This window comes from Telopea speciosissima, chromosome 4, assembly GCF_018873765.1.
Source record: "Telopea speciosissima isolate NSW1024214 ecotype Mountain lineage chromosome 4, Tspe_v1, whole genome shotgun sequence".
Taxonomy (NCBI): Eukaryota; Viridiplantae; Streptophyta; class Magnoliopsida; order Proteales; family Proteaceae; genus Telopea; species Telopea speciosissima.
Genome location: NC_057919.1, coordinates 51,491,436 through 51,516,270, shown reverse-complemented (window position 1 = coordinate 51,516,270; position 24,835 = coordinate 51,491,436). Strand labels below are relative to the sequence as shown.

General features: G+C 39.7%; 1 protein-coding gene across 1 annotated transcript in view; it reads right to left on the bottom strand.

Moving 5' to 3' along the window:
* Positions 1 to 99: 99 nt before the first annotated feature.
* Positions 100 to 24,835, bottom strand: part of LOC122659386 (GATA transcription factor 24-like) — a 51,707-nt gene continuing 26,971 nt past the window's right edge. Inside the window, exon 4 of the mRNA XM_043854498.1 lies at positions 100 to 280. Within this exon, the coding sequence (XP_043710433.1) occupies positions 100 to 280 (181 nt within the window). The remainder of the gene's footprint in view (positions 281 to 24,835) is intronic.

Sequence of the window (24,835 nt, the reverse complement as noted above, 5' to 3'; positions counted from 1 at the left end):
ATAAGATACTAAAATACTACAAATCAAAAGGTCGTATCACAGTTACCAAAGGCTAAGATAATATAGGAAAGCTCATGCCGGCTTTGCACCACCATTTTCTTATGGTGTTACAAGAGCGCTGCTACCACTCTTCTTGGAGCTGCTTGATGTCACTGTAATGGTCCTGCACATGAACTTTCCAGCCTTGCTGAGGTCACTGCCCACAGCACCAACAAGCTCTACTCCTGCCCCAATCCCAGTCCCAACCAGACCTACTCCAGCCCCAACTGCATCCAGCCATCTAAGAAATAGAAGAAACCCAGATAGAAGTTGGGTATTATCCATGTCCCCCAAAATCCGGACACTGCTCTGAGTGGTTGTCCTGTGTCCCCCACCCTATCACTCCACCTCAATTCCCCTACCCTTCCTTCCGTCCTACCTTTTTTTTTTTTGGTAAACCTCCTTCCTCCCTTCAGAGAGCTAAAAAGAGAGCGAGCATCGTCGAGGAATAAGTCCCAATCATATCTCGTAACCCATGTCCCCACCCCACCCCGGCTTCCAACTTTTGTTTTCTCTCTAATTGTCTAGTCTCTCCCCCCTTTGTACACCTTGTTTGTTTTCTCCATCCCGAGAGGCCTGCTGAAGATGGAAAGTGAATGGTTAGAGCGTCATGTCAACCTCACACTCTCACAAAGGACTCTTGGTCCTTGTGCCAAAAGCCAACTAAACAAAGGGTACTCCTCCGCAAGCAAGCTACCTCAGGTCACAGCTTAAAAGGTCTCTCTCTCTCACTTAATTTTTAGTCCAGACTCCTTCGTCCATACGACCATACCCAGTAGTAGTAGTACTGTAGTATGATATATCAAAACCCCACAGGTCATAAAGCTCTATAAAGCTCCATAAATCTCATGCCCTCAAAGCGATGCCGACAACGATCCCCATTAGAATTCCAGAAATCAAACCCATCTTTTTTGGTGCTCAAACGAAGCAAAAGAATCGAATGAACGAAGATGGAAGAGAGAAGTAGAAAATACTCTCCCTCTCAAAGATCAAAACCACATGTTCATACATATATAAACTATATAAGCAAATCCAAAGATAAACACAGAATAAATCGAAGCGAAACAGAGAGAGCGAGAGAGAAAGGAGAGTTTAAGATTAAAAAAAAAAAATTTAAGACAGAGAATTTAACTACAAAAACCCTAAACAAAAGAATACTGGATAAAAAACTTGAAATACTAACAACAGATCAAACACAAGAACTAATACATTTTGACAAATCAAAACATGTAAGAAAAAAGCAGAGGAGAAGGGTTCAATGGGATCGAACCTTGTGGGAGTTGAGAGAATTGGTGTCGCCGATTCAACGTTGCTCTATCGTATGAAAGAGATTTCGAGAGAACTTGACGGTTGAAAGTGGAAAGAGATTTCAGAGAACTTTGAGAGAGAGATGGAAAGAGCGGGAAACAAAAAGGTTTTGAGAGAGAGAAGCAAAGCGGGGAAGTGAAAAGATTTCGGGGTTTTTTCACTGAAAATATTTATTTTATATGGCGTTTATCTAGAAACGTCGTTGTATTGTGATATACAATGGCATTTCTCTAAAATCACCGTTAACAAAAATATTAGACCATTATTAAATATTAAACTAAAGTGGCGCTTGTTAAAAAACATGCCACGAAAACTACTTTATTTAACGGCGATTGTGGTGAAACGCCGTTATATATTTTTACATGACGGCATTTATACCCATGCGCCGTTATACCCTTATATATGACGACATTTTTAATAAAATGTCGGTATATCTTCACATATGACGACATTTGTAAAATATGCCGCAATAGCTCAACCCAGTGCCGCCATTGCACCAATTTCTTGTAGTGTCCTTATCTCTTATTAGACGTGCGGATGCAATGTTGAGGGTCGTGACCTTCTAATCGATACCTATTTCGGCATATGTTCATTTACGGTTTAAACCAAACTGGGTGGGTCGTTTGGGGCTATTTGGCGGCATTTCTGTACTTTTTTGGGTTTGGGATTTTCTAAAAACTGTCTTAATCTTTTATTAGATGTGTGGATGCAATGTTGAGGATCGTGACCGTCGAATCGATACCTATTTCATCGTATGTTCATTTTCGGTTTAAACCAGACCGGGTGGGTCGTTTGGGGTTATTTGGGGGCATTTCTATACTTTTTTATTTGGGATTCTCTAAAAAGTGTCCTTATCTCTTATTAGACGTATGGATGCGATGTTGAGCATCGTGACCTTCAAATCGATACGTATATCGACGTATGCTCATTTTCGGTCCGAACCAGACCGTGTGGGTTGTTTGGGCATATTTGGTGGCAATTTTGTACTATTTTGGGTTTGGGATTTTCTAAAAAGTGTCTTTAGCTCTTATTGGACGTGTGGATGCGATGATATGGGTCAAGACTTTCGAATCGATACCTATTTCGGCATATGTTCATTATCGGTTTAAACAAGACCGGGTGGGTCGTTTGTGGTTTTTTCGGGGCATTTTTGTGCTTTTTTGGGTTTGGGATTTTTTCTAAAAATTGTCCTTATCTCTTATTAGACGTGTTGATGTGATATTGAGGGTCGTGACCGTCTAATCGATACCTATTTCGACATATGTTCATTTTCGGTTTAAACCAGACCGGGTGGTTTGTTTGGGGTTACATGGGGGCATTTCTGTACTTTTTTTGGTTTGGGATTTTCTAAAAAGTGTCCTTATCTCTAATTAGACGTGTGGATGCGATGTTGAGGGTCGTGATCTTCGAATCGATACCTATTTCGACATATGTTCATTTTCGGTTTAAACCTGACCAAACGGGTCGTTTGGGGTTATTTGAGGGCATTTCTGTACTTTTTTGCGTTTAGGATTTTCTAAAAAGTGTCCTTATCTCTTATTAGACGTGCGGAAGCAATGTTGAGGGTCGTGACCTTCTAATCGATACCTATTTCGGTACATATTCATTATCGGTTTAAACCAGACTGGGTGGATCGTATGGGGTTATTTGGGGGCATTTTTGTACTTTTTTGGGTTTGGGATTTTCTAAAAAGTGTCTTTATCTCTTATTAGACGTGTGTATGTGATCTTGAGAATCGTTATCGTCGAATCGATACCTATTTCGGCCCATATTCAATTTCAGTTTAAATCAGACCGGGTGGGTCGTTTGGGGTTATTTGGGGGCATTTCTATAGTTTTTTGTGTTTGGGATTTTCTAAAAAATGTCGTTATCTCTTATTAGACGTGTGGATGCGATGTTGGGGGTCGTGACCATCGAATCGATACGTATTTCGACATATGTTCATTTTTTGTCCGAACCAGACAAAGTGGGTCATTTGGGCTTATTTGGGGGAATTTCTGTACTTTTTTGGGTTCGGAATTTTCTAAAAAAAGTCTTTATCTCTTATTAGACGTGTGGATACGATGTTGGGGATCGTGACCGTCGAATCGAGACCGATTTTGACATATGTTCTTTTTCGGTTTAAACCAGACCGGGTGGGCAGTTCGAGGTTATTAGGGGGCATTTCTGTACTTTTTTTTGTTTGGGATTTTCTAAAAAGTGTCCTTGTCTCTAATTAGACATGTGGATGCGATGTTGAGGGTCGTGACCTCTGAATCGATACCTATTTCGACATATGTTCATTTTCGGTTTAAACTAGACCGGGTGGGTCGTTTGGGGTTATTTGGGGGCATTTCTGTACTTTTTTGGGTTTGGGGTTTTCTACAAAGTCTCTTTATCTCTTATTAGATGTGTGGATGCGATGTTGAGGATCGTGACCGTCGAATCGATACCTATTTCGGCCTATGTTCATTTTCGGTTTAAATCAGACCGGGAGGGTCGTTTGGGGTTATTTCGCAGGATTTTGTACTTTTTTGGGTTTGGGATTTTCTAAAAAGTGTCCTTATCTCTTATTAGACGTGTGGATGTGTTGTTGAGGGTCGTGACCTTCGAATCGATACGTATTTCAAAATATTAACAATTTTTTGTCTGAACCAGTCCGGGTGGGTCTTTTGGGGTTATTTGGGGGCATTTCTATACTTTTTTGAGTTTGGGATTTTCTAAAAAGTGTCATTATCTCCTATTAAACGTGTGGATGCGATGTTGAGGGTCGTGGCCTTCGAATGGATACGTATCTCGACATATGTTCATTTTTTGTCCAAACCAGACCGAGTGGGTCGTTTGGGCTGATTTGGGGGCATTTCAGTACTATTTTGGGTTTTGGATTTTCTAAAAAGTGTCCTTATCTCTAATTAGACGTGTGGATGCGATGTTGAGGGTCGTGACCTTTGAATCGATACCTATTTCGACATATGTTCATTTTCGGTTTAAACCAGACCGGGTGGGTCGTTTGGGGTTATTTGGGGGTATTTCTGTACTTTTTTGTGTTTGGGATTTTCTAAAATGTGTCTTTATCTCTTATTAGACGTGTAGATGGGATGTTGAGGGTCATGACCATCGAATCGATACATATTTTGGCATATGTTCATTATCGGTTTAAACAAGACCGGGTGGGTCGTTTGGGGTTATTCGGGGGCATTTTTGTACTTTTTTGGGTTTGGGATTTTCTAAAAAGTGTCCTTATCTCTTATTAGATGTGTGGATGTGATGTTGAGGGTTGTGACCTTCTAATCGATACCTATTTCGACATATGTTCATTTGCGATTTAAACCAGACCAGATGGGTCGTTTGGGGTTATTTGGGGGCATTTATGTACTTTTTAGGGTTTGGGATTTTCTAAAAAGTGTCCTTATCTCTTATTAGACATTTGGATGCGATGTTGAAGGTTTTGACGTTTTAATCGATACCTATTTCAACATATGTTCATTTTTGGTTTAAACCAAACCGGGTGGGTCGTTTGGGGTTGTTTGGGGGCATTTCTATACTTTTATGGGTTTGGGATTCTCTAAAAAGTGTCCTTATCTCTTATTACAGGTTTGGATGCGATGTTGAGGGTCGTGATCTTCGAATCGATACCAATTTCGATAGATGTTCATTTTCGGTTTAAACCAGACCAGATGGGTCGTTTGGGGTTATTTAGGGGCATTTCTGTACTTTTTTGGGTTTGGGATTTTCCAAAAAGTGTCCTTATATCTTATTAGACGTGTGGATGCTATCTTGAGGGTCGTGACCTTCGATTCGATACTTATTTCGACACATGTTCATTTTCGATTTAAACCAGACCGAGTGGATCGTTTTGGGTTATTTGGGGGCATTTCTGTACTTTTTTGGGTTTGGGATTCTCTAAGTAGAGTCCTTATCTTTTATTACATGTGTGGATGCGATGTTGAGGGTCTTGACCTTCGAATCGATACCTATTTCGGCACATATTCATTATCGGTTTAAACCAGACCGGGTGGGTCGTATGGGGTTCTTTGGGGGCATTTCCATAATTTTTTGGGTTTGGGATTTTCTAAAAAATGTCTTTATCTTTTATTAGACGTGTGGATGTGATGTTGAGGATCGTGACCGTCGAATCGATACCTATTTCATCCTATGTTCATTTTCGGTTGAAATCAGATCGGGGGGTTGTTTGGGGTTATTTGGGGGCATTTCTGTACTTTTTTGGGTTTGGGATTTTCCAAAAAGTGTCCTTATCTCTTATTAGACGTGTGGATGCTATCTTGAGGGTCGTTACCTTCGATTCGATACCTATTTCGATATATGTTCATTTTCTATTTAAACCAGACCGAGTGGATCGTTTTGGGTTATTTGGGGGCATTTCTGTACTTTTTTGGGTTTGGGATTCTCTAAAAAGAGTCCTTATCTTTTATTACATGTGTGGATGCGATGTTGAGGGTCTTGACCTTCGAATCGATACCTATTTCAGCACATATTCATTAACGGTTTAAACCAGACCGGGTGGGCCGTATGGGGTTATTTGGGGGCATTTCTATAATTTTTTGGGTTTGGGATTTTCTAAAAAATGTCTTTATCTTTTATTAGACGTGTGGATGCGATGTTGAGGATCGTGACCGTCGAATCGATACCTATTTCCTCCTATGTTCATTTTCGGTTTAAATCAGATCGGGGGGGTCGTTTGGGGTTATTTGGGGGCATTTCTGTACTTTTTTGGGTTTGGGATTTTCTAAAAAGTGTCCTTATCTATAATTAGATGTGTGGATGCGATGTTGAGGTTCGTAATCTTTGAATCGATACATATTTTCGCATATGTTCATTTTTATCCGAACCAAACCGGGTGGGTTGTTCGGGGTTAATTGGGGGCATTTCTGTACATTTTTGGATTTGGTATTTTCTAAAAAGTGTCATTATCTCTTATTAGACGTGTGGATGCAATGTTGAAGGTCGTGACCATCGAATCGATAGCTCTTTCTGCATAGTTCATTTACGGTTTAAACAAGACTGGGTGGGTCGTTTGGGATTATTTGGGGGCATTTCTGTACTTTTTTGTGTTTGGGATTTTCTAAAATGTATCCTTATCTCTTATTACACTTGTGGATGCAATGTTGAGGGTCGTGACCTTCGAATTGTTACCTATTTCGACATGTAATCATTTTCGGTCCAATCCAGACCGGGTGGGTCGTTAGGGGTTATTTGGGGGAATTACTGCATTTTTTTGGGTTTGGGAGTCTCTAAAAAGTGTCCTTATCTCTTATTACACGTGTGGATGCAATGTTGAGGGTCGAGACGTGCGAATCGATACGTAGTTCGACTTATGTTCATTTTCGCTTTAAACCAGACCGGGTGGGTCGTTTGGGATTATTTGGTGGCATTTCTGTACTTTTTTGGGGTTGGGATTTTCTAAAAAGTGTCCTCATCACTTATTAGACGTGTGGATACGATGTTGACGGTCATGACTTTCAAATCGATACGTATTTTGACATATGTTCATTTTTGGTCCGTACCAGACCGAGTGGGTTGTTTGGGCTTATTTGGCGGCAATTCTTTACTATTTTGGGTTTTGGATTTTCTAAAAAGTGTCTTTATCTCTTATTAGACGTATGGATGCGATGTTGAGGGTTGTGACCTTCTAATCGATACCTATTTTGACATATGTTCATTTTCGGTTTATACCAGATCGGATGGGTCGTTTGGGGTTATTTGGGGGCATTTCTGTACTTTTTTGGGTTTGGGATTTTCTAAAAAGTTTCCTTATCTCTTATTTTAGACGTTTGGATGCGATGTTGAGGGTCGTCACGTTTTAATCAATACCTATTTCGACATATGTTCATTTTCGATTTGAACCAGACCCGATGGGTCGTTTGTCGTTATTTGGGGGCATTTCTGTACTTTTCTGGGTTTGGGATACTCAAAAAATGTCCTTATCTCTTATTACAGGTGTGGATACGATGTTGAGGGTCGTGATCTTTGAATCGATACCAATTTCGACATATGTTCATTTTCGGTTTAAACCTGACCAGGTGGGTCGTTTGGGGTTATTCGGGGGCATTTCTGTACTTTTTTGGGTTTGGGATTTTCTAAAAAGTGTCCTTATCTCTTATTAGACGTGTAGATGTGATGTTGAGGGTTGTGACCTTCTAATCGATGCCTATTTTGACATATGTTCATTTTCGGTTTAAACAAGACCGGGTGGGTCGTTTGGAGTTATTTGGGCGCATTTCTGTACTTTTTTGGGTTTGGGATTTTATAAAAAGTGTCGTTATCTCTTATTAGACGTTTGGAGTCGATGTTGAGGGTCGTGATGTTTTAATCGATACCTATTTTGACATATGTTCATTTTTTGTTTAAACCAGACCGGGTGGGTCGTTTGGGGTTATTTGGGGGCATTTCTATACTTTTTTGGGTTTGGGGTTCTCATAAAGGTGTCTTTATCTCTTATTACAGGTGTGGATGCGATGTTGAGGGTTGTGACCTTCTAATCGATACCTATTTCGACATTTGTTCATTTTTGGTTTAAACCAGATCGGGTCGGTCGTTTGGAGTTATTTGGGGGCATTTCTGTACTTTTCTGAGTTTGGGGTTCTCATAAAAGTGTCTTTATCTCTTATTACAGGTGTGGATACGATGTTGAGGGTCGTGATCTTCGAATCAATACCAATTTGGACATATGTTCATTTTCGGTTTAAACCTGACTAGGTGGGTCGTTTGGGGTTATTAAGTGTCCTTATCTCTTATTAGACGTTTGGATGCTATGTTGAGGGTCGTGACCTTCGAATCGATACGTATGTCAACGTATGTTCATTTTCGGTCCGAACCAAACCGTGTGGGTTGTTTGGGCTTATTTGGCGGCAATTCTGTACTATTTTGGGTTTGGGATTTTCTAAAAAGTGTCTTTATCTCTTATTAGACGTGTGGATGCAATGTTGTGGGTCAAGACTTTCGCATCGATACCTATTTCGGCATATGTTCTTTATCGGTTTAAACAAGACCGGGTGGGTTGTTTGTGGTATTTGGGGGCATTTCTATACTTTTTTGGGTTTGGTATTTTTTCTAAAAATTGTCCTTATCTCTTATAAGACGTGTGGATGCGATATTGAGGGTCATAACCTTCTAAATGATACCTATTTTGACATATGTTCATTTTCGGTTTAAACCCGACCAGGTGGTTCGTTTGGGGTTACTTGGGGGCATTTCTTTATTTTTTTGGGTTTGGGATTTTCTAAAGAGTGTCCTTATCTCTAATTAGACGTGTGGATGCGATGTTGAGGGTTAATCGATACCTATTTCGACATATGTTCATTTTCAGTTTAAACCAGACCGGGTGGGTCGTTCGGGGTTATTTGGGGGCATTTCTGTATTTTTTTGGGTTTGGGATTCTCCTAAAAGTGTCCTTATCTCCTATTACATATGTGGATGCGATGTTGAGGGTCGTGATCTTCGAATCAATACCAATTTTGACATATGTTCATTTTCGATTTTAACCTGACCAGGCGGGTCGTTTGGGGTTATTTGGGGGCATTTCTGTACATTTTTACGTTTGGGATCTTCTAAAAAGTGTCCTTATCTCTTATTAGACGTGCGGATGCAATGTTGAGGGTCGTGACCTTCTAATCGATACCTATTTCGGCATATGTTCATTTACGGTTTAAACCAGACTGGGTGGGTCATTTGGGGCTATTTGGCGGCATTTCTGTACTTTATTGGGTTTGGGATTTTCTAAAATGTGTCCTTATCTCTTATTAGACATGTGAATGTGATGTTAAGGGACGTGACCATCGAATCGATACCTATTTTGGCACTATTCATTATCGGTTTAAACCAGACTGGGTGGGTCATATGGGGTTATTTTGGGGCATTTCTGTACTTTTTTGGGTTTGGGCTTTTCTAAAAAGTGTCTTTATCTCTTATTAGACATGTGTATGCGATCTTGAGAATCGTTACCATCGAATCGATACCTATTTCGGCCCAAGTTCAGTTTCTTTTTAAATCAGACCGGGTAAGTCGTTTGGGGTTATTTGGGGGCATTTCTGTAGTTTTTTGTGTTTGGGATTTTCTAAAAAGTGTCATTATCTCTTATTAGACGTATGGATGCGATGTTGAGGATCGTGACCATCGAATCAAAACGTATTTTGACATATGTTCATTTTCGGTGCGAACCAGACCGAGTGGGTCATTTGGGCTTATTTGGGGGCATTTCTGTACTTTTTTGGGTTTGGAATTTTCTTAAAAATGTCTTTATCTCTTATTAGACGTTTGGATGTGATGTTGGGGATCGTGACCGTCGAATCGATAGCTATTTCGACATATGTTCTTTTTAGGTTGAAACCAGACCGGATGGGTTGTTCTGGGTTATTTGGGGGCATTTCTATACTTTTTTATGTTTGGGATTTTCTAAAAAGTGTCCTTTTCTCTTATTAGACATGTGGATGCGATGTTGAGGTTCAAGGCCTTCGAATCGATATGTATTTTGACATATGTTTATTTTTGGTCCGAACCAGACCGAGTGGGTCGTTTGGGTTTATTTGGGGGCATTTCAGTAGTATTTTGGGTTTTGGATTTTCTAGAAAGTGTCCTTATCTCTAATTAGACGTGTGGATGCGATGTTGAGGGTTGTGACCTTCGAATTGATACCTATTTCGACATATGTTCATTTTCGATTTAAACCAAACCAGGGGGTCGTTTGGGGTTATTTGGGGGCATTTTTGTACTTTTTTGGGTCTGGGATTTTCTACAAAGTCTCTTTATCGCTTATTAGATGTGTGGATACGATGTTGAGGATCGTGACTGTCGAATCGGTACCTAATTCGGCCCTGTTCATTTTCGGTTTAAATCAGACCGGGTGGGTCGTTTGGGGTTATTTCGGGGGATTTCTGTACTTTTTTGGGTGTGGGTTATTCTCAAAAGTGTCCTTATCTCTTATTAGATGCGTGGATGCGATGTTGAGGGTCGTGACCTTCGAAACGATATGTATCTCGACATATGTTCATTTTTTGTTCGAACCAGACCGAGTGGGTCGTTTGGGCTGATTTTGGGGCATTTCAGCACTATTTTGGGTTTTGGATTTTCTACAAAATGTCTTTATCTTTTATTAGATGTGTGGATGCAATGTTGAGGATCAGACCGGGTGGGTCTTTTGGGGTTATTTCGAGGGATTTCGGTACCTTTTTGCGCTTGGGATTTTCCAAAAAGTGTCTTTATCTTTTCTTAGACGTGTGGATGCAATGTTGAGGGTCGTGACCTTCGAATAGATACCTATTTTGACATATGTTCATTTTTCGATTTAAACCAGACCGGGTGGGTCGTTTGGGGTAATTTGGGGTTATTTCTGTACATTTTTGTGTTTGGGATTTTCTAAAATGTGTCTTTATCTCTTATTAGACGTGTAGATGTGATGTTGAGGGTCATGACCATCGAATCGATACATATTTCGGCATATGTTCATTATCGGTTTAAACAAGACCGGGTGGGTCGTTTGGGGTTATTCGGGGGCATTTCTGTACTTTTTTGGGTTTGGTATTTTATAAATAGTGTCCTTATCTCTTATTAGACGTGTGGATGCGATGTTGAGGGTTGTGACCTTCTAATCGATACCTATTTCGACATATGTTCTGTACTTCTAATCGTTTGGGGTTACTTAGGGGCATTTCTGTACTTTTCTGGGTTTGGGAATTTCTAAAAAGTTTCCTTATCTCTTATTAGACGTTTGGATGCGATGTTGAGGGTCGTGATGTTTTAATCGATACCTAGGTTTGGGATTCTCTAAAAAGTGTCCTTATCTCTTATTACAGGTATGGATGTGATGTTGAGGGTCCTAATCTTCGAATCGATACCAATTTCGACATATGTTCATTTTCGGTTTAAACCTGACCAGGTGGGTCGTTTGGGGTTATTTGGGGGCATTTCTGTACTTTTTTTGGGTTTGGGATTTTCTAGAAAGTGTCCTTATCTCTTATTAGATGTGTGGATGCGATGTTGAGGGTCGTGACCTTTGAAACCATAAGTATCTGGACATATGTTCATTTTTTGTCCGAACCAAACCGAGTGGGTCGTTTGGGCTGATTTGGGGGCATTTCAGTACTATTTTGGGTTTTGGATTTTCTACAAAGTGTCTTTATCTCTTATTAGATGTGTGGATGCGATGTTGAGGATCGTGACCGTCGAATCGATACCTATTTCGGCCTATGTTCATTTTCGGTTTAAATCAGACTAGATGGGTCGTTTGGGGTTATTTTGGGAGATTTTTGTACTTTTTTGGGCTTGGGATTTTCCAAAAAGTGTCTTTATCTCTTATTAGACGTGTGGATGCGATGTTGAGGGTCGTGACCTTCGAATCGATACCTATTTCGACATATGTTCAATTTCGGTTTAAACCAGACCGGGTGGGTCATTTGGGGTAATTTGGGGGTATTTCAGTACTTTTTTGTGTTTGGGATTTTCTAAAAAGTTTCTTTATCTCTTTTTAGACTTGTAGATGCGATGTTGAGGGTCATGACCATCGAATCTATACATATTTCGGCATATGTTCATTATCGCTTTAAACAAGACCGGGTGGGTCGTTTGGGGTTATTCGGGGGCATTTCTGTACTTTTTTGGGTTTGGGATTTTATAAATAGTGTGCTTATCTCTTATTAGACGTGTGGATGTGATGTTGAGGGTTGTGACCTTCTAATCGATACCTATTTTGACATATGTTCATTTTCGGTTTAAACCAGACCGGGTGGATCGTTTTGAGTTATTTAGGGGCATTTCTGTACTTTTTTGGGTTTGGGATTTTCTAAAAAGTTTCCTTATCTCTTATTAGACGTTTGGATGCGATGTTGAGGGTCGTGATGTTTTAATCGATACCTATTTCGACATATGTTCATTTTTGATTTAAACCAGACCGGGTGGGTCGTTTCGGGTTATTTGGGGGCATTTCTGTACTTTTCTAGGTTTGGGATTCTCTAAAAAGTGTCCTTATCTCTTATTACAGGTATGGATGCGATGTTGAGGGTCGTGATCTTCGTATCGATACCAATTTTGACATATGTTCATTTTCGGTTTAAATCTGACCAGGTGGGTCGTTTGGGGTTATTTGGGGGCATATCTGTAGTTTTTCGGGTTTGGGATTTTCTAAAAAGTGTCCTCATCTCTTATTAGACGTGTGGATGCTATCTTGAGGGTCGTGACCTTCGATTCGATACCTATTTTGACATATGTTCATTTTCGGTTTAAACCAGACCGGGTGGATTGTTTTGGGTTATTTGGGGGCATTTTTGTACTTTTTTGGTTTGGGATTCTCTACAAAGTGTCCTTAGCTCTTGTTACATGTGTGGATGCGAAGTTGATGGTTGTAATCTTCGAATCGATGCCTATTTTGGCACATATTCATTATCGGTGTAAACCAGACCGGGTGGGTCGTATGGGGTTATTTGGGGGCATTTCTATAATTTTTTGGGTTTGGGATTTTCTAAAAACTGTCTTAATCTTTTATTAGATGTGTGGATGCGATGTTGAGGATCGTGACCGTCGAATCGATACCAATTTCATCCTATGTTCATTTTCGGTTTAAACCAGACCGGGTTGGTCGTTTGGGGTTATTTGGGGGCATTTCTATACTTTTTTGGGTTTGGGATTCTCTGAAAAGTGTCCTTATCTCTTATTAGACGTATCGATGCGATGTTGAGCATCGTGGCCTTCAAATCGATACGTATATCTACGTATGTTCATTTTTGGTCCGAACCAGACCGTGTGGGTTGTTTGGGCATATTTGGCAGCAATTTTGTACTATTTTGGGTTTGGGATTTTCTAAAAAGTGTCTTTATCTCTTATTGGACGTGTGGATGCGATGTTGTGGGTCAAGACTTTCGAATCGATACCTATTTTGGAATATGTTCATTATCGGTTTAAATAAGACCAGGTGGGTCGTTTGTGCTTTTTTGGGTTTGGGATTTGTTGTAAAAATTGTCCTTATCTCTTATTAGACGTGTGGATGCGATATTGAGGGTCGTGACCGTCTAATCGATACCTATTTCGACATAGGTTCATTTTCGGTTTAAACCAGATCGGGTGGTCCGTTTGGGGTTACATGGGGGCATTTCTGTACTTTTTTTGGTTTGGGATTTTCTAAAAAGTGTCGTTATCTCTAATTAGACGTGTGGATGCGATGTTGAGGGTCGTGACCTTTGAATCGATACCTATTTCGACATATGTTCATTTTTTGTTTATACCAGACCGGGTGGGTCGTTCGGGGTTAGTTAGGGGCATTTTTGTACTTTTTTGGGTTTGGGATTCTCTAAAAAGTGTCCTTATCTCCTATTACATATGTGGATGCGATGTTGAGGGTCGTGATCTTCGAATCGATACCTATTTTGACATATGTTCATTTTCGGTTTAAACCTGACCAGGCGGGTCATTTGGGGTTATTTGAGGGCATTTCTGTACTTTTTTGCGTTTAGGATTTTTTAAAAAGTGTCCTTATCTCTTATTAGACGTGCGGATGCAATGTTGAGGGTCGTGACCTTCTAATCGATACCTATTTCGGTACATATTCATTATCGGTTTAAACCAGACTGGGTGGGTCGTATGGGGTTATTTGGGGGCATTTTTGTACATTTTTGGGTTTGGCATTTTCTAAAAAGTGTCTTTATCTCTTATTAGACGTGTGTATGTGATCTTGAGAATCGTTACCGTCGAATCGATACCTATTTCGGCCCATATTCAATTTCGATTTAAATCAGACCGGGTGGGTCGTTTGGGGTTATTTGGGGGTATTTCTGTAGTTTTTTGTGTTTGGGATTTTCTAAAAAGTGTCATTATCTCTTATTAGACGAGTGGATGCGATGTTGGGGGTCGTGACCATCGAATCGATACGTATTTCGACATATGTTCATTTTTTGTCCGAACCAGACAAAGTGGGTCATTTGGGCTTATTTGGGGGCATTTCTGTAATTTTTTGGGTTTGGGATTTTCTAAAAAGTGTCTTTATCTCTTATTAGACGTGAGGATACGATGTTGGGGATTGTGACCGTCGAATCGAAACCGATTTTGACATATGTTCTTTTTCGGTTTAAACCAGACCGGGTGGGCCGTTCGGGGTTATTAGGGGGCATTTCTGTACTTTTTTATGTTTGGGATTTTCTAAAAAGTGTCCTTGTCTCTAATTAGACATGTGGATGCGATGTTGAGGGTCGTGACCTTTGAATCGATACCTATTTCGACATATGTTCATTTTCGGTTTAAACTAGACCGGGTGGGTCGTTAGGGGTTATTTGGCGGCATTTCTGTACTTTTTTGGGTTTGGGGTTTTCTACAAAGTCTCTTTATCTCTTATTAGATGTGCGGATACGATGTTGAGGATCGTGACCGTCGAATCGATACCTATTTCCGCCTATGTTCATTTTCGGTTTAAATCAGACCGGGTGGGTCGTTTGGGGTTATTTCGGGGGATTTTTGTACTTTTTTGGGTTTGGGATTTTCTAAAAAGTGTCCTTATCTCTTATTAGACGTGTGGATTTGTTTTTGAGGGTCGTGACCTTCGAATCGATACGTATTTCAAAATATTAACAATTTTTTGTCTGAACCAGACCGGGTGGGTCGTTTGGGGTTATTTGGGGGCATTTCTATACTTTTTTGAGTTTGAGATTTTCTAAAAAGTTTCCTTATCTCCTATTAGACGTGTGGATGCGATGTTGAGGGTCGTGACCTTCGAATGGATACGTATCTCGACATATGTTCATTTTTTGTCTGAACCAGACCGAGTGGGTCGTTTGGGCTGATTTGGGGGCATTTCAGTACTATTTTGGGTTTTGGATTTTCTAAAAAGTGTCCTTATCTCTAATTAGACGTGTGGATGCGATGTTGAGGGTCGTGACCCTTGAATCAATACCTATTTTGACATATGTTCATTTTCGGTTTAAACCAGACCAGGTGGGTCGTTTGGGGTTATTCGGGGGCATTTTTGTACTTTTTTGGGTTTGGGATTTTCTAAAAAGTGACCTTATCTCTTATTAGATGTGTGGATGTGATGTTGAGGGTTGTGACCTTCTAATTGATACCTATTTCGACATATGTTTATTTTCCGTTTAAACCAGACCGGATGGGTCGTTTGGGGTTATTTGGGGGCATTTATGTACTTTTTAGGGTTTGGGATTTTCTAAAAAGTGTCCTTATCTCTTATTAGACATTTGGATGCGATGTTGAGGGTTGTGACGTTTTAATCGATACCTATTTCAACATATGTTCATTTTTTGTTTAAACCAAACCGGGTGGGTCGTTTGGGGTTATTTGGGGGCATTTCTGTACTTTTTTGGGTTTGGGATTTTCTAAAAAGTTTTCTTATCTCTTATTAGACATGTGGATGCTATCTTGAGGGTCGTGGCCTTCGATTCGATACCTATTTCGACATATGTTCATTTTCAGTTTAAACCAGACCGGGTGGATCATTTTGGGTTATTTGGGGGCATTTTTGTACTTTTGGGGGTTTGGGATTCTCTAAAACGTGTCCTTGTCTCTTATTACATGTGTGGATGCGATGTTGAGGGTCGTGACCTTTGAATCGATACCTATTTTGCCACATATTCATTATCGGGTTAAACCAGACCGGGTGGGTCATATGGGGTTATTTGGGGGCATTTCTATAATATTTTGGGTTTGGGATTTTCAGAAAAATGTCTTTATCTTTTATTAGACGTGTGGATACGATGTTGAGGATCGTGACAGTCGAATCGATACCTATTTCGTCCTATGTTCATTTTCGGTTTAAATCAGATCGGGTGGGTCGTTTGGGGTTATTTGGGGGCATTTCTGTACTTTTTTGGGTTTGGGATTTTGTAAAAAGTGTCCTTATCTTTAATTAGATGTGTGGTTGCGATGTTGAGGGTCGAGACTTGCGAATCGATATGTATTTTGGCTTATGTTCATTTTCGCTTTAAACCAGACCGGGTTGGCCGTTTTTGGTTATTTGGTGGCATTTCTGTACTTTTTTGGGGTTGGGATTTTCTAAGAAGTGTCCTTATCTCTTATTAGATGTGTGGGTGCGATGTTCACGGTCGTGACCTTCAAATCGATACGTATTTTGACAAATGTTCATTTTTTATCCGTACCAGACCGAGTGGGTCTTTTGGGCTTATTTCGGGTCATTTCTATATTATTTTGGGTTTGGGATTTTCTAAAAAGTGTCTTTAACTCTTCTTAGACGTGTGTATACGATGTTGAAGATTGTGACCGTCGAATCGATACCTATTTCAGCATATGTTCATTTTTGGATTAAACCAGTCCGGGTGGGTCGTTTGGGGTTATTTGGGGGCATTTCTGTACTTTTTTGGGTTTGGGATTCTCTAAAATGTGTCCTTATCTCTTATTAGACGTATGGATGCGATGTTGAGGGTCGTGACCTTCTAATCAATACGTATATCGACGTATGCTCATTTTCGGTCCAAACCAGACCGTGTGGGTTTTTTTGGGGGCAATTCTGTACTATTTTGGGTTTGGGATTTTCTAAAATGTGTCTTTATCTCTTATTAGAGGTGTGGATGCGATGTTGTGGGTCAAGACTTTCGAATCGATACCAATTTCGGCATATGTTCATTATCTGTTTAAACAAGATCGGGTGGGTCGTTTAAGGTTTTTTGGGGGCATTTCTGTACTTTTTTGGGTTTGGGATTTTTTCTAAAAATTGACCTTATCTCTTATTAGATGTGTGGATGCGATATTGAGGGTCGTGACCTTTGAATCGATACCTATTTTGACATATGTTCATTTTCAGTTTAAACCAGACCGGGTGGTTCTATCGGGGTTATTTGGGGGCATTTCTGTACTTTTTTGGGTTTGAGATTTTCTAAAAAGTGTCCTTATCTCTAATTAGACGTGTGGATGCGATGTTGAGGGTCGTGAGCTTTGAATCGATACCTATTTTGAAATATGTTCATTTTCGGTTTAAACCAGACCTGGTGGGTCGTTCGGGATTATTTAGGGGCATTTCTGTACTTCTTTGGGTTTGGGATTCTCTAAAAAGTGTCCTTATCTCCTATTACATATGTGGATACGATGTTGAGGGTTGTGATCTTAGAATCGATACCTATTTCAACATATGTTCATTTTCGGTTTAAACCTGACCAGGCGGGTCGTTTGGGGTTATTTGGGGGTATTTCTGTATTTTTCTGGGTTTGGGATTCTCTAAAAAGTGTCTTTATCTCTTATTACATGTGTGGATGCGATGTTGAGGGTCGTGATCTTCGAATCGATACCAATTTTGACATATGTTCATTATCGGTTTAAACAAGACCGGGTGGGTCGTTTGGGGTTATTCGGGGGCATTTCTGTATTTTTTTGGGTTTGGGATTTTCTGTAAAGTGTCCTTATCTCTTAATACAGGTTTGGATGCGATGTTGAGGCTCGTGATCTTCAAATCGATATCAATTTTGACATATGTTCATTTTTGGGTTAAACCCGAACAGGTGGATCATTTGGGGTTATTTGGGGGCATTTTTGTACTTTTTTGGGTTTGGGATTTTCTAAAAAGTGTCTTTATCTCTTATTAGATGTGTGGATGCTATCTTGAGGGTCGTGACCTTCGATTCGATACCTATTTCGACATATGTTCATTTTTTATTTAAACCAGACCGGGTGGATCGTTTTTGGGTTATTTGGGGGCATTTCTGTACTTTTTGGGTTTCAGATTTTCTAAAAAGTGTCTTTGTCTCTTATCAGACATGTGGTTGCGATATTGGAGGTCCTGACCTTCAAATTGATACTTATTTCGACATATGTTCATTTTCGATTTTAAACCAGTCCGGCTGGGTCGTTTGGGATTCTCTAAAAAGTGTCTTTATCTCTTATTACAGGTGTGTATGCGATGTTAAGGGTCGTGATCTTCGAATCGATAGCTATTTCGACATATGTTCATTTTCGGTTTAAACCTGACCATGTGGGTGGTTTGGGGTTATTTGGGGGCATTTCTGTACTTTTTCGGGTTTGGGATTTTCTAAAAAGTGTCCTTATCTCTTATTAGACATGTGGATGCTATCTTGAGGGTCGTGACCTTCTAATCGATACCTATTTCGACATATATTCATTTTTTGTTTAAACTAGACCGGATGGGTCGTTTGGGGTTATTTGGGGGCATTTCTGTACTTTTTTGGGTTTGGGATTTTCTAAAAAGTGTCCTTATCTCTTATTAGATGTTTGGATGCGATGTTGAGGGTCGTGACGTTTTAATCGTTACCTATTTCCACATATGTTCATTTTTTATTTAAACCAAACCGGGTGGGTCGTTTGGGGTTATTTGGGGGCATTTCTATACTTTTCTGGGTTTGGGATTCTTTAAAAAGTGTCCTTATCTCTTATTACAGGTGTGGATGTCATGTTGAGGTTCGTGATCTTCGAATCGATGCCAATTTCGACATATGTTCATTTTTTATATAAACCTGACCAGGTGGGTCGTTTGGGGTTATTTGGGGGCATTTCTGTACTTTTTTGGGTTTGGGATTTTCTAAAAAGTGTCCTTATCTCTTATTAGACGTGTGGATACGATGTTGAGGGTTGTGACCTTCTAATCGATACCTATTTCGACATATGTTTATTTTCGATTTAAACCAGACCGGATGGGTCATTTGGGGTTATTTGGGGGCATTTCTGTACTTTTTTGGGTTTGGGATTTTCTAAGAAAGGTTCTTATCTCTTATTAGGCATTTGCATGCGAGGTTGAGGGTCGTGACGTTTTAATCGATACCTATTTCAACAATGTTCATTTTTTGTTTAAACCAAACCAGGTGGGTCGTTTGGGGTTATTTGGGGGCATTTCTGTACTTTTCTGGGTTTGGGATTCTCTAAAAAGTGTCCTTATCTCTTATTACAGGTGTGGATGCGATGTTGAGGGTCGTGATCTTCGAATCGATACCAATTTCGACATATGTTCATTTTCAGTTTAAACCTGACCAGGTGGGTCGTTTGGGATTATTTGGGGGCATTTCTATACTTTTTCGGGTTTGGGATTTTCTAAAAAGTTTCTTTATCTCTTATTAGACATGTGGATACTATCTTGAGGGTCGTGACCTTCGATTCGATACTTGTTTCGACATATGTTCATTTTCGGTTTAAACCAGACCGGGTGGATTGTTTTGGGTTATTTGGGGGCATTTCTGTACTTTTGTGGGTTTGGGATTCTCTATAAAGTGTCCTTGTCTCTTATTACATGTGTGGATGCGATGTTGAGGGTCGTGACCTTCGAATCGATACCTATTTTGGCACATATTCATTATCGGTTTGAACCAAGCCGGGTGGGTCGTATGGGGTTATTTGGGGGCATTTCTATAATTTTTTGGGTTTGGGATTTTCGACAAAATGTCTTTATCTTTTATAAGACGTGTGGATGCGATGTTGAGGATTGTGACCTTCGAATCGATACCTATTTCGTCCTATGTTCATTTTTGGTTTAAATCAGATCGGGTGGGTCATTTGGGGTTATTTGGGGGCAGTTCTGTACTTTTTTGGGTTTGGGATTTTCTAAAAAGTGTCCTTATCTTTTATCAGACATGTGGATGCGATGTTGAGGGTCGTGATCTTCGAATCGATACGTATTTCGACATATGTTCATTTTCGGTCCGAACTGGACCGGGTGGTTTGTTCGGGGTTAATTGGGGGCATTTCTGTACATTTTTGGGTTTGGGATTTTCTGAAAAGTATCCTTATCTCTTATTAGATGTGTGGAAGTGATGTTGAGGGTCGCGATCTTCGAATCGTTACCTATTTCGACATGTAATCTATTTCGGTCTGATCCAGACCCGGTGGGTCGTTAGGGGTTATTTGGGGGAATTACTGTATTCTTTTGGGTTTGGGATTCTCTAAAAAATGTCCTTATCTCTTATTACACGTGTGGATGCGATGTTGAGGGTCGAGACTTGCAAATCGATACGTATTTTGACTTATGTTCATTTTCGCTTTAAACCAGACCGGGTTGGTCGTTTTGGGTTATTTCGTGGCATTTCTGTAATTTTTTTGGGTTGGGATTTTCTAAAAAGTGTCTTTATCTCTTATTAGGCATGTGGATACGATGTTGACGGTCGTGACCTTCAAATCGAAACGTATTTCGACATATGTTCATTTTCGGTCCGTACCAGACCGAGTGGTTCTTTTGGGTTTATTTGGGGGCATTTCTATATTATTTTGGGTTTGGAATTATCTAAAAAGTGTCTTTATCTCTTATTAGGCGTGTGTATACGATGTTGAGGGTCGGGACCTTCAAATCGATACGTATATCGATGTATGTTTATTTTCGGTCCGAACCAGACTGTGTGGGTTTTTTTTGCTTATATTGCGGCAATTCTGTACTATTTTGGGTTTGGGATTTTCTAAAAAGTGTCTTTATCTCTTATTAGAGGTGTGGATGCGATGTTGTGGGTCAAGACTTTCGAATCGATATTGAGGGTCATGACCTTTGAATCGATACCTATTTCGACATATATTCGTTGTCGGTTTAAACCAGACCGAGTGGTTCTATTGGGGTATTTTGGGGCATTTCTGTATTTTTTTGGGTTTGGGATTTTCTAAAAAGTGTCCTTATCTCTTTATTAGACGTGTGGATGCGATGTTGAGGGTCGTGACCTTTGAACCGATACCTATTTCGAAATATGTTCATTTTCGATGTAAACCAGACCTGGTGGGTCGTTCGGGGTTATTTAGGTGCATTTCTGTACTTCTTTGGGTTTGGGATTCTCTAAAAAGTGTCCATATCTCCTATTACATACGTGGATGCGATGTTGAGGGTCGTGATCTTAGAATCAATACCTATTTTGACATATGTTCATTTTTTATTTCAACCTGACCAGGAGGGTCGTTTGGGGTTATTTGTGGGTATTTCTGTACTTTTTTGGGTTTGGGATTCTCTAAAAAGTGTCTTTATCTCTTATTACAGGTGTGGATGCGACGTTGAGGGTCATGATCTTCGAATCGATACCAATTTTGACATATGTTCATTATCGGTTTATTCAAGACCGAGTGGGTCATTTGGGGTTATTCAGGGGCATTTCTGTAATTTTTTGTGTTTGGAATTTTCTAAAAAGTGTCGTTATATCTTATTAGATGTGTGGATGCAATGTTGAGGGTAGTGACCTTCTAATCGATACCTATTTCGACATATGTTCATTTTCGGTTTAAACCAGACCGGGTGGGCCATTTGGGGTTATTTGTGGGCATTTCTATACTTTTTTGCGTTTGGGATTCTCTAAAAATTGTCCTTATCTCTTATTACATATGTGGATGGGATGTTGGGGGTCGTGATTTTTGAATCGATACGTATTTCGACATATGTTCATAACCTGATCAGGTGGGTCGTATGGGGTTATATGGGGTCATTTCTATAATTTTTTGGGTTTGGGATTTTCTAAAAAGTGTCGTTATCTCTTATTAGACGTGTGGATGCGATGTTGAGGGTCGTGACCTTCGAATCGATACCTATTTCGGCATATGTTCATTTACGACTTAAACCAGAAAGGGTGGGTCGTTTGTGGTTATTTTGGGACATTTCTGTACTTTTTTGGGTTTGGGATTTTCTAAAAAGTGTGCTTATCTCTTATTAGACGTGTGGATGCGATGTTTAGGGTTGTGACGTTTGAATCAATACCTATTTCGACATATGTTCATTTTTTGTTTAAACCAGATCGGGTGGGTCGTTTGGGGTTATTCTGGGGCATTTCTGTACTTTTTTGGGTTTGCGATTCCCTAAAAAGTGTCTCGATCTCTTATTACTTATGTGGATACGATGTTGCGGGTCGTGATCTTAGAAATTGATACCTATTTTGATATATGTTCATTTTCTGTTTAAACCTAACCAGGTGGGTAGTTTGGGGTTATATGGGGGCATTTCTGTACATTTTGGCGCTTGGGATTTTCTAAAAAGTGTCCTTATCTCTTATTAGACGTGTGGATGCCATGTTGAGGGTTGTGACCTTCGAATCGATACCAATTTTGGCATATGTTCATTTACAGTTTAAACCAGACTGGGTGGGTCGTTTGGGGTTATTTGGGGGCATTTCTGTACTTTTTTGGGTTTGGGAGTTTCTAAAAAGTGTCCTTATTTGTTATTAGACGTGTAGATGCGATGTTGGGGGTTGTGAAATTCTAATCGATACCAATTTTGACATATGTTAATTTTTTGTTTAAACCAGACCTGATGGGTCATTTGGGGTTATTTGGGGGCATTTCTGTACTTTTTTGGGTTTGGGATTCTCTAAAAAGTGTCTTTATCTCTTATTACAGGTGTGGATGCAATGTTAAGGGTCGTGATCTTCGAATCGATAGCTATTTCGACATATGTTCATTTTCGGTTTAAACCTGACCAGGTGGGTGCTTTGGGGTAATTTGGGCGCATTTCTGTACTTTTTTGGGTTTGGGATTTTCTAAAAAGTGTCCTTATCTCTTATTAGACATGTGGATCCTATCTTGGGGGTCGTGACCTTCGATTCGATATCTATTTCGACATATGTTCATTTTCGGTTTAAACTAGACCGAGTGGATCGTTTTGGGTTATTTGGGGGCTTTTCTGTACTTTTTTGGGTTTGGGATTCTCTAAAAAGTGTCCTTGTCTCTTATTAGATGTGTGGATCCAATGTTGAGGGTCGTGACCTTCGAATAGATACGGATTTTGGCATATGTTCATTTACGGTTTAAATCAGACTGGGTGGGTCGTTTGGGGTTATTTAGGGGTATTTATGTATGTTTTTGGGTTTGGGATTTTCTAAAAAGTATCCTTATCTCTTATTAGATGTGTGGATGCGATGTTGAGGGTCGTGACCTTCGAATCGTTATCTATTTCGACATATAATCATTTGCGGTCCGATCCAGACCAGCTGGGTCGTTAGGGGTTATTTGGGGGAATTTTTGTATTCTTTTGGGTTTAGGATTCTCTAAAAAGTGTCCTTATCTCTTATTACACGTGTGGATATGATGTTGAGGGTCGAGACTTGCGAATCGATATGTATTTTGACTTATGTTCATTTTCGCTTTAAACCAGATAAGGTTGGTCGTTTTGGGTTATTTGGTGGCATTTCTGTACTGTTCTGGGGTTGGGATTTTCTAAAAAGTGTCCTTATCTCTTATTAGACGTGTGGATGTGATGTTGATGGTCTTGACCTTCAAATCGATACGTATTTTGACATATGTTCATTTTCTGTCCGTAACAGACCGAGTGGGTCTTTTGGGCTTATTTGGGGGCATTTCTATATTATTTTGGGTTTGGGATTTTCTAAAAAGTGTCTTTAGCTCTTATTAGACGTGTGTATATGATGTTGAGGATTGTGACCTTCGAATCGATACCTATTTCTGCATATGTTCATTTTCGGATTAAACCAGCCCGGGTGGGTCGTTTTGGGTTATTTGGGGCATTTCTGTACTTTTTTGGGTTTGGGATTCTCTAAAATGTGTCCTTATCGCTTATTTGACGTATGGATGCGATGTTGTGGGTCAAGACTTTCAAATCGATACCAATTTCGACATATGTTCATTTTCGGTTTAAGCCAGACTGGGTGGGTCGTTTGGGGTTATTTTGGGACATTTCTATACTTTTTTGGGTATGGGATTTTTTAAAAAGTGTCCTTATCTCATATTAGACGTTTGGATGCGATGTTGAGGGTCGTGACATTTTAATCGATAACTATTTCGACATATGTTCATTTTTTATTTAAACCAGACCGGGTGGGTCGTTTGGAGTTATTTGGGGGCATTTCTATACTTTTCTGGGTTTGGGATTCTCTAAAAAGTGTCCTTATCACTTATTACAGGTATGGATGCGATGTTGAGGGTCGTGATCTTCAAATCGATACTAATTTTGACATATGTTCATTTTCGGTTTAAACCTGACCTGGTGGATTGTTTGGGGTTATTTGGGGGCATTTTTGTACTTTTTCGGATTTTGGATTTTCTAAAAAGTGTCCTTATCTCTTGTTAGATGTGTGGATGCTATCTTGATGGTTGTGACCTTCGATTCGAAACCTATTTCGACATATGTTCATTTTCGACTTAAACTTGGGGGCATTTCTATACTTTTTTGGGTTGGAGATTCTCTAAAAACTGTCCTTATCTCTTATTACATGTGTGGATACGATGTTGAGGGTCGTGATATTCGAATCGATACCAATTTCGACATATGTTCATTTTCGGTTTAAACATGACCAGGTGGGTCATTTGGGGTTATTTGGGGGCATTTTTGTACTTTTTCGAATTTGGGATTTTCTAAAAAGTGTATTTGTCTCTTATTAGATGTGTGGATATGATCTTGAGGGTCGTGACCTTCGAATCGTTACCTATTTTGACATATGTTCATTTTCGATTTAAACCAGACCGGGTGGGTCGTTTGGGGTTATTTGGGGGCATTTCGGGAATTTTTTGGGTTTGGGATTTTCTACAACGTCTCTTTATCTATTATTAAACGTGTGGATGCGATGTTGAGGATCGTGACCGTCGAATCGATACCTAATTCGACCTATGTTAATTTTTGGTTTAAATCAGACCGGGT